The 15,000-nt window shown below is 46.9% G+C and overlaps 1 protein-coding gene across 1 annotated transcript in view; it reads right to left on the bottom strand.

Annotated features, from left to right (window-relative positions):
- The window catches only part of col27a1a (collagen, type XXVII, alpha 1a), a 67,106-nt gene that overhangs the window by 50,363 nt on the left and 1,743 nt on the right, over positions 1-15,000 (bottom strand). The window contains 2 exon segments of the mRNA XM_030341975.1: positions 7,481-8,988; positions 12,886-12,956. Coding sequence (XP_030197835.1) covers positions 7,481-8,988; positions 12,886-12,956 — 1,579 coding nt within the window.

Below are 15,000 nucleotides of genomic sequence, written 5' to 3'. Positions count from 1 at the left end.
TCATCAAAAAAGACGATCAATAGGAGAAAAGAATAACAGTTGGGGCTGCTGCTACCGACCGGGCTGTTGGCCCCTACTGCTGGGGCCCCTACTGCTGGGGGCCCTACTGCTGGGGTCCCTACTGCTGGGGTCCCTACTACTGGGGGCCCTACTGCTGGGGGCCCTACTGCTGGGGTCCCTACTGCTGGGGCCCTACTGTTGGGGGGCCCTACTGCTGGGGTCCCTACTGCTGGGGGCCCTACTGCTGGGGGCCCTACTGCTGGGGGGCCTACTGCTGGGGCCCCTACTGCTGGGGTCCCTACTGCTGGGGGGCTACTGCTGGGGGGCCCTACTGTTGGGCCAGGGTCTCTCTGCATCTGCCCTATGGCCCTGTGTATGAATGCTGATGGACACCTCAGATTATAAAAGCAGACCGACTGCTGTCGGCCCAGCAATTACACTAATTAGACGGATGGACGATTTTTGTTTGCAAATCTACCGTTTTGAGCAGTGGAGATGCACATATTAGCAAAAGCACACACACACACACACACACACACACACACACACACACACACACACACACACACACACACACACACACACACACAAACACACACACACACACACACACACACACACACAGTCCCCCCCACTCTCGCCCAACACACAAACACGCACATATAGAAACACACACACACACACACACACACACACACACACACACACACACACACACACACACACACACACACACACACACACACACACACACACAGACCCCCCCACACTCATACAACACACAGACACATACAGAAACACAGAATAACCCACATGTTTTGGCATCAGCCCCCCTGCCTCTGAGCGCCCATGTGGCCGTGTGGTCTGGTATGTGTCACACATGATGGGACCCCCTCTATGCTGAGGATCCCGCTATTGTTCCAGGTGGCCCAGGGGAAGCCTCAGTATCAACACACCCCTCCTCCACCTTCCCTGTCCCTCACTCTGTTTGTTCTCGTTTCCATCTTTCTCATCTTTCCATTCTTCTCTTTATTTATTGACCTATTTTGACATGTCTTTTACCTTATGGGTTTCCTTCTTTTTCATGTTCCTTCAACATGATAACTTGAAGTCTGCACCAAAGGCAGGAGCCTTCTATCATGCTATCACTAGTGAAAAGATGGTGTTCCCTCCTCTCCATACGTGATAGAGCAGTGAGGTGAGCCAGTGGGAGCTCCGTCTTCACCATTACTTCTGCAGAGCTCGACAGGCGTTGTAAACTATTTACGCAATCATGTAAGAGTTATTTACCTCAAACTGACCCACTAAACGTCCTGCTTGGCTTCGGGACGGGAGGGCCCTTCTGTGTGTCTCTAGAAGGGGTGAATACTGTTGTTATGGCAACACTGAGGGGCCAAGGGTGGTTCATCAGGCACACACAGAGGGGCCCGTGGAGAATCAGTGACATGGTGAGGCACGGGGCCTTTCCATTGGAAATAACTTCTACTTTTGGAGTCTGGCGCTCAAGCCAGATTCAAAAATCACGATTCCATTGTGCTCCTTATTAAAGTAATGCTCAAAGAAGAAAGGGTGAGTTAAGGTTTTAGGAATTTAGGAAAGAAAAGGGAGGGAACAGCAGGAGGCAGGCTAAGACGTATAGACGTTGTCATGTATCTAGGGGTGAAGTTCGAAGAGGTGTTATTAGTCATTCATACTTAGATTTATGATGCACACACACACGCACACATTGCACATGTCCCCACACACACACATATACCCACATCCAAAAATACACAGACACCAACACCCACACCCACACACACACACACACACACACACACACACACACACACACACACACACACACACACACACACACACACACAGAGAAAGTTCCAATGCCTGTATATTTTATATACTCTCATAAAAGAAAAGTCATGTATCAATTTAAAGCCATACAAGACACTGATTATAACACGAGTACTGAATGTGTATTATTATCAACTGTGCCTTACTGAAATACAACTTTGTTTGTGTGTGTGTGTGTGTGTGTGTGTGTGTGTGTGTGTGTGTGTGTGTGTGTGTGTGTGTGTGTGTGTGTGTGTGTGTGTGTGTGTGTGTGTGTGTGTGTGTGTGTGTGTGTGTGTGTGTTTGTTTCATGCTTGTGGTTGAAGGAGATTAGTGGTTTGCTGGTGTAATGGCAGATGAGTAGTGGCATTTTCATAATTTTAACGAAAATAAACAGACAGACAGACAGACAGACAGATAGATGGACAGGCAACAGTGAATAACAGCTACCATCACTAGCAGCCCCATCTCACATCTCTCTCTCTCTCTCTCTCTCTCTCTCTCTCTCTCTCTCTCTCTCTCTCCTCTCTCTCTCTCTCTCTCTCTCTCTCTCTCTCTCTCTCTCTCTCTCCCTCTCTCTCCCTCTCTCTCCCTCTCTCTCTCCCTCTCTCTCTCTCTCTCTCTCTCCCTCTCTCTCTCTCTCTCCCCCTCTCTCCCTCTCTCTCTCCCTCTCTCTCTGTCTCCCTCTCTCTCTCCCTCTCTCTCCCTCTCTCTCTCCCTCTCTCTCTCTCTCTCCCCCTCTCTCCCTCTCTCTCTCCCTCTCTCTCTGTCTCCCTCTCTCTCTCCCTCGTCACCGCGGGGGTGGGAAGGAGGGCGGGTGTTTACTGCGCTTTGACCCCTGAACCTGCTTTGAAAGTGGGCTGCATGACCCTCACTCGCCCTCTGTGACAGGAATCTGATGTGAAGACGACAAGGCGTCAGACCTGGCACGTCAAGGCTAGGCCTGGAGGGTCTGGCCCAGGCCGGGAGCTCGGCAGCGGGGGAGAGGAGCCGGAGGCCCACCTCATCCTGTAGCACGTTGGGGTCTTTTCTTTGCCTTGGGAGGAGGTGCCACAGTAGCTTACTGTTCTACTACATTAAGTCTGGTGATCGGTATGGCGGCTGAGAGAAAGCTTGTTAGTGTGCTCCTCTTTCAAAAGCTGTACTTAAGATCCTTTAGAGTCAATTCAAAAGATTTATGGAAAAACATTCACTGCTACTGGAAGTAATTCAAAAATATACTATTTCAGCATTTACATTATGTAAAACCACGGCCCAGTCGTAGCCGCTCTGTTCTTCTCTATTCACCCTTTTCCGCCAACATGGAGCCCATCACGTCGGGTCGCACACTATCATTTGTTCCAAGAATTTGGATGTCTAATTTCTCATGTCTCATTTAGCTTTCCCCTCCAAACATCCCCCCTTCAGGTCCAATGATTGCCCCAGTGCCCTCATCAGCACGACAGGGCCCCTATCCCTGCTGCCCTATCAGCTGGAGAGAGGCAGGGGCCACACAGCAGGGAGCCACCCACATGGGCCCCCCTACCCCTTACCTTAACTCAACCACATGCCCCCCCCCAACCCCACCTCTACCCCTTGCCTTAACTCAACCACATGGAGAATAGGGAGGAGGAGAGGGAGGAGGAGAGGGTGGAGGATAGGGAGGAGGAGAGGGAGGAGGAGAGGGAGGAGGAGATATTCCAGTCATTTTAAGCGAAAATGGGGGTCAACCTGGAAGAAATTGCAACAGAAGCAAACTCAACTGATTTTGTATCCTCAATATGTCCTGAGTAAGGAAAAAATCCCCTAAGAATCCCAGTAGAGGAAAGTTTCGGAAAACACCCAATATATTTGTCTTTAAGAAGGTTGTCTCATAACTGGCTGTAGGTAAGTCTTGAGTCTAAGAACTCTAGTGTTTAGCATTACAATTGGTTGTACTAACTTTAACCCTGCCGTTAATAAGAGGTCGTTGATGCTAGTTTCAGTCACAAGGTGACAACAATAGGCTGGATTGCTGGGCGGAGCTAAAGCTGCCTGAGCTACCATGTGCATTTAAAGGCTAGCTAATATCAGCGTCAGCACCCAGCAAACGAAGACTAAGGGAGTCTCTCTGTGGGAGTCCCTCGAGGAAGACCAGGAAAGCCACCATGATTGAAGCTATGTGCCGTACTTCACAAATCGTCAGGATTTCCACTCATAGACGACGCCACCATAGATCCTCTGCTCGGCGCAGCAACCCATCCAATCTGTGCCATCCACTGACCCTTGCCTACACTGACGCTGAAGTGATGGGAGGACTCTGGAACTGTCAATCATCGGTCAAGAAGGCAGACTCCATTTCGGCCTACGCGTCCCTCATGACCCTCCACTTTCTGGCCCTGACAGAGACTTGGATCACTCCAGATAACTCTGCCACTCCTGCTGCCCTCTCCACCGTCTATTCATTCTCACACATTGCAAGACCATCAGGGCGAGGAGGAGGGACCGTACTCCTCATCTCGCCGAAGTGGTCCTACCAGGACCAGGTCCTTCCACTAGAACACATGGCCAGATCTGCATTGGAATTCCACGCTGTCACTGTCACCCTTCCCATCAAGCTCTTCATTGTGGTGATCTACCGTCCTCCAGGTCCCCTTCGTGACTTCTACGACGAGATGGATGCCCTTCTCTGCTGCTTTCCTGAAAATGGCACTTCCACTCGTGACCTGCGCGACCCTCACTCCCCCCTCCTTGGCTGTCCGAATCTCTGCGGACTTATAGAGCAGAGTTGCGGGCAGCTGAGAGGAAATGGAAGAGATCAGACTGTCCTAATGATCCATCTCACTATCTTTTCCTTCTCTCTGATTTCTCTTCCACTGTGTCAACAGCCAAATCTGCCTTCTAGCGGACCAAAATCATCTCCTCTGCCTCAAACCCCAGGAAACTGTTTTCCTCCTGCCTCACTGCTGATGACTTTGTTACCTACTTTACCCAGAAGGTAAAGGACATTAGCTCCTCTTTCATCCCTGCCACCATCCTCCCCCCTCCCATCCCCCCCTCTGTCTTTACTCAATTTATCCCTCTCACCTCCGACGCGGTCAACAGGATAATAACATCTAACCATGCCACCACCTGACCCCTTGACACTATCCCTTCCTCTCTCCTCCAGGCTGTCTCGAGCGACATCCTGCCATTACCCACCACGCTCATCATCTCCTCCCTCACTTCAGGCATTGTTCCAGCATCTTTCAAGACTGCAAGAATAAAGCCTCTCCTCAAAAAACCGACCCTTGATACCACCGACATCCAGAATTACAGACCGGTATCTCTTCTTTCATTCCTCTCAAAAACACTGGAACATGCCATAGCTAACCAACTGTCCTCCTATCTCTCATCTAACAACCTGCTTGACCCTCACCAGTCAGGCTTCAAGAAGGCACACTCCACTGAGACGGCTCTCCTCGCGGTGACTGAGTCCCTCCGTGCTGCCAGAGCCTCGTCCCTCTCATCGGTTCTCATTCTCCTTAACCTGTCCACAGCATTTGACCCGGTTAACCACCAGATCCTCCTTGCCACTCTCGCCGAACTTGGCATTGCTGAATCTGCCCTTTCCTGGTTCACATCCTACCTGACGAATCGCACTTATCATGTAACATGGAATGGCTCCTTGTCCAAACCTTGCACGCTTGAAACTGGTGTCCCTCAAGGCTCTGTACTGGGGCCTCTTCTGTTCTCCCTCTATACCAAATCTCTGGTCTCTGTAATTACATCACACAGCTTTTCCACTGCTTTTCATCACTGCTACGCTGATGACGCCCTGATTGCAACAAGCATATCCGAATGTCTGGCAGACGTCACCACAACTGCCCATCACCTGAGGCTTAACCTCAACAAGAATGAGCTCCTCCTAATGCCAGGGAAAGATTGCCCACACATGGACTTACTGGTCACTGTTGAGAACATCACTGTATCTCCTTCTCCAACTGCCAGAAACCTCGGTGTGGTACTGGACATCAGTTCTGCTGCACCACAAACATCACCGCGGTGGCCCGATCCTGCAGATTTGCACTTTATAACATCCACAGGATCCGGCCCTTCCTCACAAGGGAATCAGCTCAGCTTCTAGTCCAATCACTGGTCATCTCCCGCCTCGACTACTGCAACTCCCTCCTGGCTGGACTCCCTGCCACTGTGATTAAACCTTTGCAGCGCATCCAGAATGTGGCAGCGCGCCTCGTGTTCAACCTACCTAAGTTCTCCCATGTGACCCCCCTCTTCCGGGACCTCCACTGGCTCCCTGTAGTAGCTCGCATCAGATTCAAGATGATGGTACTAGCATACAAGGCAGGCAATGGAACTGCCCCTGCCTACCTCCAAGCGTTGGTCAAGCCACACACCCGAGCTCGATCCCTCCACTCAACTACCTCAGCTGGACATCTGGTACCGCCAATGCTGAGAGCAAGCAAAGGTCGTCAGCAAAGTCACAACTTTTCTGTTTTGGGACCTCAGTGGTGGAACGCATGCAGGATCGCAGAGTCGCTCACCAGCTTCCGCAAAAGACTCAAAACGGACCTGTTCGGAGTTCACCTCGACTCTGTATAGCCACCCAGCCCCTTCCGGCCACCATTGAATGTTGTACTTCCTGGCACTTAATGTACGCACTTATTGTACGCATCTGCAGTAGCTGCTGTCATTGCTGTACACGGGGAATGGGTTAGCCTAGCGATTGTTAGTACTTGCACTTGGTTCTATGAACATCTTTACTGTACTGACAGCGATATATTGTTTCACTTCTTATGAGTGACAAATGTACTTATTGTAAGTCGCTTTGGATAAAAGTGTCTGCTAAATGCCCTAAATGTAAATGTATTCATACGCCTAATCATTATATTTCTCACGTGAATAGGGTAAACATTTAACATTCAGATGTCACCGTGAAAATTTTGAGTAGAAGAATGAACAGGCCTATGAAAATGAAGGCTATATTTGGGAATTTTTTTTTCCCCTAATGGATTCTTCTGGGCATTTTTCCATACTCGGGACATATTGAGGATACAAAATCAGTTGAGTTTGCTTCTGTTGCAAATTGTTTGTCCTTTTTTCATAAAATGACTGGACTTAGAGTGGTGGGAGGGCGAGGAAAGGGAGGAGAGGGAGGGAGCAGTGATTGAAAATGGGGGGTTTGGAAGGAGATACATAAGGTAGTGATGTAGCCTTGAGACAGGGGTTGGGATGATTGTGTGTGTGTGTGTGTGTGTGTGTGAATGAAATGCATATTAATTGATATGATAATCCTTGACCAAATCCCACAATAGGGGATTTAGTTTCAGCTGTTGTAGTGTGTGTGTGTGTGTGTGTGTGTGTGTGTGTGTGTGTGTGTGTGTGTGTGTGTGTGTGTGTGTGTGTGTGTGTGTGTGTGTGTGTGTGTGCGTGTGTGTGTGTGTGTGTGTGTGCGGTGGCGATCCAGCACCTGTGTCTTCCAGCATATGGATCATGTTCTACTTTTACCTCTTTGCTACACCACTGACTTTAAGTGTCTGAACTGATTCTCCTGACATGAATATCCAGCACACAGTCTTACTATCAGGGTACCAGAGAGCCCTAAAGAAAACCACCAACTAAGCTTCATACATGCTCAAACATTTATGTACACACACATGCATGTTGTAGGGTGACTGTGTGCAAAGCATCTTACTGGTGGGCCAGGCTCTCCCTTCAGCCCCGGAGGTCCTGCTAGCAAGGAGAACTGGGTGGGTGGTACGTCCCAACTCTGGAAGCCGGCAGTAGCAGGCAGGGTCACCAGGGAATAGGACCCCCTGGTTGGGCGCTGGGTTACGGGAGAGGTGGTGGTGGTCTTCATCAGATTTGGAGGGGTGGTGACCGATTTGGTTGGCTTGATGGTATTGGACGGGTTGGTTTTTGAGATACTGGGATTGGATGGTTTAGGTTTGGCAAAGGCTGCTTTAGAAGGGGCGACTCGAGATGAGTTGGCTTTGGCAGGTGTCAGTCTGGATGGACGGGATTTGGCGGTGGTCCACTTAGACTTTGGCGATGGCTTTTTGGCCGGGGTTGTCGGTTTCTTTGGGACGGATACTTGGTTTGGTTCTGTTTTCTTCTTGAGGGGCTTGGTGCTAGCGGTTACAGAAACAGAAGGCTTTTTCTTGTGAGTCGTTCCCGCTGTGGTTTTCCCAAAATTGCTGTGCCGGGTTGGTTTTGGTGGGGTGGGCTTAGCGACCTTGGGAGTAGAGCCTTTGGGTGGGTAGGGTTTAATCTGGGTTACTTTGGCCCTCAGTGGGGCTGTGACACTTTGGGACCGGGTCTTGGGGGGAGGGGAGAAGAGCCTGGCATGGGCTGTGACCGGGGCCACCGTTCCACGCACCGTTGGAGTGGCGGTCGTCTTGTTGGGTCTGGGTTTTGTGGGGAGGATCGGGTCTACGTATCTGACGGCAGAGGCAGCGGCAGCCACACTCCGGGCCAGACTCAACCCCGGGGTCCTTCGTACCCCATCCTGAAGACCAGGGGCGGTTGGCGTACTTGTTTTATTGACGTTTTCCCGGGGGAGGATGGGCATGAGGGGAAGGAGGTTAGGCCTGTATGTGTCTGCTTCCCTGCATTGTTTCTTAATGTATTTGCAGTAGTTGTAAGCTGCCTGCGCAGAGGGTATCAGGTCGAACTGGCAGATGGCTCCTTCAAACTGTGCCAAGGTCTGCTGATGGCTGCTTTTCCCAAGCAAGAAGGAGCCCTGGAGTTCTTGAGCGAGCCCCTCGCCCTCACCCTCCCACTTAAAGTCTGCGTGGACACTCTGCTCTCCGCAGGAGGCATATAGAGTCGCCCTATTTCCGCTCAATCCAACGGCCAGTTGGTGCCACTGGCCGTCATGGGGGTCATAGGGCAGCGACACCGAGGTCCTGGGCCCTGTGTGGAGGAGCAGCTGACCAGGCTGGCCGAGCTGCAGTCCCAGGAGGAGCTTGTTGCGAGCCGAGAGCAGGCTGAAGACGAAGGCGCTGTTGACGCGGTGCGAGCGTACACTGAGGACCATCAGCAGGTCGGGCCAGACGCCGGCCGGCAGAACGGAGAGGAGCGGGGCCTCGACCTGCGCCCGCTGGGTGAGGATGATCCCAGATCGGAACGGGATGACTCCAGCTGGAAGTGAGCGTGACGCCTTCTCTCCCTTGAGCCCCAGCTTTTGAAGGATGTCCACATCTGAAGGAGAAGAAGATAGAGGTGTTAGAGCAGAAGTAGTGTGCATTAACCAAAGCACAGAGCTGCGTGCTGTGGAAAAGAACATTAAAATCATGTTCATAGGCGTGGTGGGCATCACAAGACAACAACTTATCACTAGAATAACCACAATAGTCAAACAAAACACATACCCTCAAACAGGTAAGTTCAACATGTTTAATTTAAACATGTTTAACTTCCACATTACAGAAAAACGGATGGAGGATGAGCATGGATGAAGCAGGAAGGCAATTAAAATTCCACATAATTGTCAGAGAATCAATAGGTTCGAGTGAAATCAAAAATGTGTCCAGAATCGGACCATGAAGTTTTAAGCGGTTCATTTTCAGATTTTACCGCTTAAAGCTTTTATTCGATTATGTCAGACTAGATCTACTGTATTAAATATATAGGCAAAAAGGGAGGCGTTATGGGTTTTCCCTAAAAACGACAAGTGGGGGCTTGTATGACTGCAGTGGGGTATCAGCCAATTTTCCTACATGTTCCCATGTGCATAGCCAAAGCAATGAAGTGCAGGATTGTTTCCCCTTTTCAGGCAAAAAGGAAAATTAGACTAGAGGTAAAAAAAGAGTGTTCTCATCTGTATCTGAATAAAATTAATGCTAAAAGAATATAAAATGGTATATGACATAATTTATATAATGTCTTCAACGAGTTTTGGTAGTTAATCATGAAGGCAAGAGAAGACTAAATATGGTAATAATTTACGTAATATTATCTTTTATGTACCAATTAAATGTTGCTCTGCATGAATCAGAAATACCTGCACTGCTCTGGTCACATTGGCACAAGTGCTCAATTTAGATTTACCGCTCAGATCAGAGTTTGTGTTCTGGCTGTTGAAATCACCTTCTTAATGTGGTCATAACGTTTCAGCGCAAACTGGTCACAGTCAAAACTGATGAGCAAAACAGCATAACAAGCAACCACAAATATGTTACAAAAGCAACACTCTGTCACACAGATATAAACATAGAATAAACATAGAGGCAACGTTTATGGCTTCATTCATAGGTTAATGTGCAGTGGAAGACAGCAAATTCAACAGATGATAATGATTGTGTTTTATTGAGCAATGGCTACAACTTCCGTTAGGATGTGTATGGATGTGGAAGGCCGGACTGGTGAGATCATGAGGATCATGGCTTCACTAAAACCAATAGCATGAATTCTCATATGATCTTACTGATGTCTCAGGGCAACATATCAGACCTGTATCTGATTTAGGATAACCTATGAAAGTGGCCTAAATCAGAATAGAAAATATCGCATTCCATGTGATTTCTACTCATCTGTTAGGGTTAGGGTAGGGTATGCCATTTTTGCTTGTAGTGTGAGCGATGCCAATTAAATGCTAATAAACTGTTCTCATTAGAGTAACAAATACTTTATCAGCAGCTGTTATTATAACAACACCTCTTCTCCTTTATCTTCATCCTAATCTTCCTCATCCTCTTCCTCACCACCGCTTCCCCGCCTCCCACCTCATGATGGATATTTAATTAACACTTCAACATGTCGCTGATAGTTGTAGCGTGCTGAAATAATAGGCTTGGACACAAAGTGAATCCGACATTTGCACAAATCAATGGTAATAATTGGTCTGTTACATTCTTTTTGAGGGACATTTTTCGGGCATTCAATTTATAGCTGTCCAACCAAGGTGAAAAATAGTTAAAGTTAAAGTTAAAACATTAAAGTATGAATCGTATGGGTTCAAACTAAAGATGACATTGTTCAATTTAGAAAGGAGATGGCCATTGTATAACAATAATCATGTGTTACTTAGTAGCCAAGGAAGGGCTGAGGCAAGTGTGCTTGCAAACTCAACCTTTGACCACCTCACAGTGGCAACAATTTCCAATCTCTCGCAGACATGTGTGCATGAGTTACTGAGTAGGTAAGTCAATGACATCAGCGTGTTGGAATTACAAACAGCAATCCTTCTCGCTCTATCGGCACTCTTCAATTTGCATTGTGTTTACGGCTGTGCATAGGGAGACATGAACTTGCCTGTATTTGGCAGTGAGTGTGGATCTCTGTGCTGATAGGATGATACAGTGTTTACCGGATGGGAAAATAATTGGTAGGTTGAAGAAGAGAAAGAAGAAGAAGTAGAGAGACGAAGGGTTTGTCCTATGGGACTTCAGACATTGGCTTGAGTAAAAAACACTCACACAACTTATTAGATTGGGTAGCACAGCACCAAAGAGCAAAAGGTTCAATGGTTTCTATCGCAAAGTTCAACAGTTCATTTAATGTTTATTTGAAGTGTTGAATCTTTTTTATGTAGTGTGATGAAAAGGCACAACCTAGACTGCATTGTATTTGTTATAGAGCATGCTAAGTGTGGATCCAGCAAGAAATGTACGAGACTGAAAGACTTTCCATGGGTCCAAAGCATTGGAGCGCCATAAAGTGGGGTTGAAAACAGAGTGCGGTCGTATGTAAAGACCTTATGGCCCCCCACTGCATTCTTCTGTGTGGTCTTTACTCAATAAAGCTCATCTAAGCTTGGTCGTGTCTTAGAGGACTTGTTGGTACATTGTCTCTCTTTGAAAGAAAATAAGTGCTTTTTGTTTTGACTTGGCTTGCACTGCAGTTCCACGTTGAACGCATTTGGGGAAATAGTCTTGGACACACACACACATGGACACGCACACACATACACACACACAAACAAAGTCAGACTGATGTGCTGAGATCTTCATTCTGGGCCAGTGGGTCAGCCCTTAATCTACACATGTTCCCACTGACTTAAACAGTCTTTCTGTCACACGTTTGAATTCATGGTGTGAGCAAAACAACTTAGATGAACCCTTTGTTTGATGTTGATAAGCTACGCACAGACAGGACAAGGCGAGGGCTGAGAGTGAATGACTTACTGCCCTAATGGATATTCAACTCCTCGATGTGCTCTCCCACTGTAGCCCTCGGCCAATATCCCCTTCTTTGCTATTTTCGTTTAATACGATAGCAGTCAAAACATTGTATCATTCAATATACTTGTATATTGAATGATACAATGTTTTGACTGATACTGTTACTGATACTGCAAATGTACAAAAAATCATATCAACAGATTTTTATTTATTTTTCATAAAAAAGCTCTTTCTCCATTGGATGAAATTGAACCATCCTTTAACTTCTGATGTTATGTTTCTCATCCTACTGTCTGATACAACATTTATGGCCACAGAAACCGAGTTCAACATGAATTCCAAAGCTGTGTGTGTTAATATGGGTGCATCGTGAACAACAAGTAACAATAAAGCAAATTAGCCCCTAAAGAGATCACCACAAAAATCATGCATACATAAAAACATAGAAGAAGAGTTTTAGTTAATGGCAGAAAATCACTGCCATAATGTTTTGAATTTTAGAAGCCATTACATTTAGTTAAAAACACAATTGAATTCATAAAACTGAAATATTATCCCATTTAAACAAAGTCAACTGAATTTATTCCCATTGAAATCACCTTGTGAAAGACTGAGTGCAATCAAATTCACTACCGGCCAACCAGAGCGGTGTCAGTCAGTCATGTGATCAACGAAACCTGCATGACAATTAAACCCAGCGACGGCCAACAGAGAGAAGGATGGCTATCGGGTCAATTGTCCGGTTGTTGTCAGTCATGTATAATCAAACTCACAGGGGTTTTGAAGGCCCTGGTATTTCAGCTAAAACTTTTATGGATTGGATTTTCTCTTCCTTATTTTTAGCACTTGAATATGAGTAATTGTTATCGTGGGTTTACATTTCCATATACATTTCATATACAATTCAGAACATTATGGCAGTGATTTGCGTCCATATAAGATGGTAGAGAGAGCCGGAGGAGAGCTTGGGACTTACCTTCAGAGTGTACTTGGGCGAGACCTAGGTAACAAGTACAGTAGAGAACTGTGCAGAGCAATAGAGCTCTCCTGGGGAAAGAACAAAAGATGGACCATTAGAAAATTCAAAAGCATATCTCAATAGGGTACATGTTTACCATAGAGTTACCTATAGGTGGTCAGGTATTAAAAGATTTGATCAAATGTAATGTAAACGATAACAATGTTCTGCATGCAGTAATCCAACATGCCTAATTGATAACATGGATAGTACATGGTCTGTATTGAAATGTTTCTAAAATCTCTAAAAGGTTTGAATGCTTGGACCGTGCACCACTGTATTTGTCTTAATCAAATATGCCACTTAGCTGAACATAACAATACTCATTGTCATGTCCCAGGTCAAACACAGAGGCCTATGTGAACACTGAGTATCTCCCACTAATGCTGCATGTTGAACTCTCTTGTTGAATGTCGGTTACAGTAGCACCGGCCCCATGTGGCTCCACAACTAGACACTGGTACCTTGAGAAGCCTATTTTGGTTTGGCTACATAAATACATATTTTTACACACTCACACACATGAACGCACAAACACACAAACACACACACACATAGATGTAGAAAAACACATGGGAGGAGGAAATGTCTAAAACAGCTGTGAGGGGAGGAAATGGACAGGGAGACAGGTGGGGGGAAAGCAATGGACCCACACCGTGCACACACACACACACACACACACACACACACACACACACACACACACACACACACACACACACACACACACACACACACACACACACACACACACACACACACACACACACACACACACAAATCCCTTTAATGCAAATAAAAACATCCTGTTCACCTGCAATATCTATCATAGTAGGTCTGCATATCAATCTCTCCTTTCACAGGAAAGAAGAAAATGTTGGCAGTGATAACATTCTAATGTGTGTGTGGTGACTAGAACCTTCAGTGAAACCACAGTTGCATCCAGAATAAGAAAACTGCTGCCCTTCTGCTTACTACAGAATAATACAGCTTGTGGCCAAAAGTATGTGAGTTTGAGCGTTTGTGTGTGTGCATGCGTGTTTGTGCCTGTGTGTTCGCGTATGTGTGCATGTGTGAGTTACATGTGGGTGCATACGTGTTTGTGCGTGTGTGTATGCGTGTGTGTTCGTTTGTGTGTGCATGTATGCGTGCATGCTTATACATGTGTAGCTGCATGGATATGCGTGGAAGCCTTATGTGTGTGTGTGTGTGTGTGTGTGTGTGTGTGTGTGTGTGTGTGTGTGTGTGTGTGTGTGTGTGTGTGTGTGTGTGTGTGTGTGTGTGTGTGTGTGTGTGTGTGTGTGTGGGAGAGAGAGAGAGTTAACTTATCAGCTAGCCAGAGATCTGCTGCCAAAAATGAGCACTAACTGAAATAAGTGAGATTGAAGTATGTTTGCCTCTGCTCGAACTGACACTGGGAGACGAATCTTTGAACTGTTCTACTTTTTGAGATCTATCTCCAACCTTTCCATGTCATCCTGAGGTGTGTCGGGTTACGTTTTCTGTGTGTGGCAGGAAGCTGGGGGAGGGGGTCTCACTGAAGTAAATGTGGCCTGGAGCCAGGCCTTCAGTCTGACAGAGAGACAGTCTGACAGAGAGGCTGACAGAGGAATCTGTTGTGGTTATCACACTGGAAGGGCCCAGACCATGACACACTGTCCCAGCTGAGCTGGAAAAAGTATTCTTATCACTCATCAATCACTAGGCATGTGGCCAATCCCCCCCCTAGACACACACGCACACGCACACGTACACGCACACACCAACACACACCAACACAGTAATAGTAGCACTGTTTTACCCTGGGATCAGCGTTCCTATTATACAAGTAATTCTACATATCTAAATGTATTAATCTAATTTATTTAATATCCTATAAACTGGATGAGTATTCATAATACAATTAAAAGTCGGGTTACCATTGAACTAATTGAGGCCTACTGTTATCAGCTGTTGCAGCAGGGATAGAAATGGCGTGTGTGTGTGTGTGTGTGTGTGTGTGTGTGTGTGTGTGTGTGTGTGTGTGTGTGTGTGTGTGTGTGTGTGTGTATGTGTGTGTGTGTGTGGCGGTTA

The sequence above is a fragment of the Gadus morhua genome, chromosome 19 (genome assembly GCF_902167405.1).
Source record: "Gadus morhua chromosome 19, gadMor3.0, whole genome shotgun sequence".
NCBI lineage: Eukaryota > Metazoa > Chordata > Actinopteri > Gadiformes > Gadidae > Gadus > Gadus morhua.
Note: the sequence above shows the minus strand (reverse complement) of the source record. Positions and strands in the feature narration are given on the sequence as shown.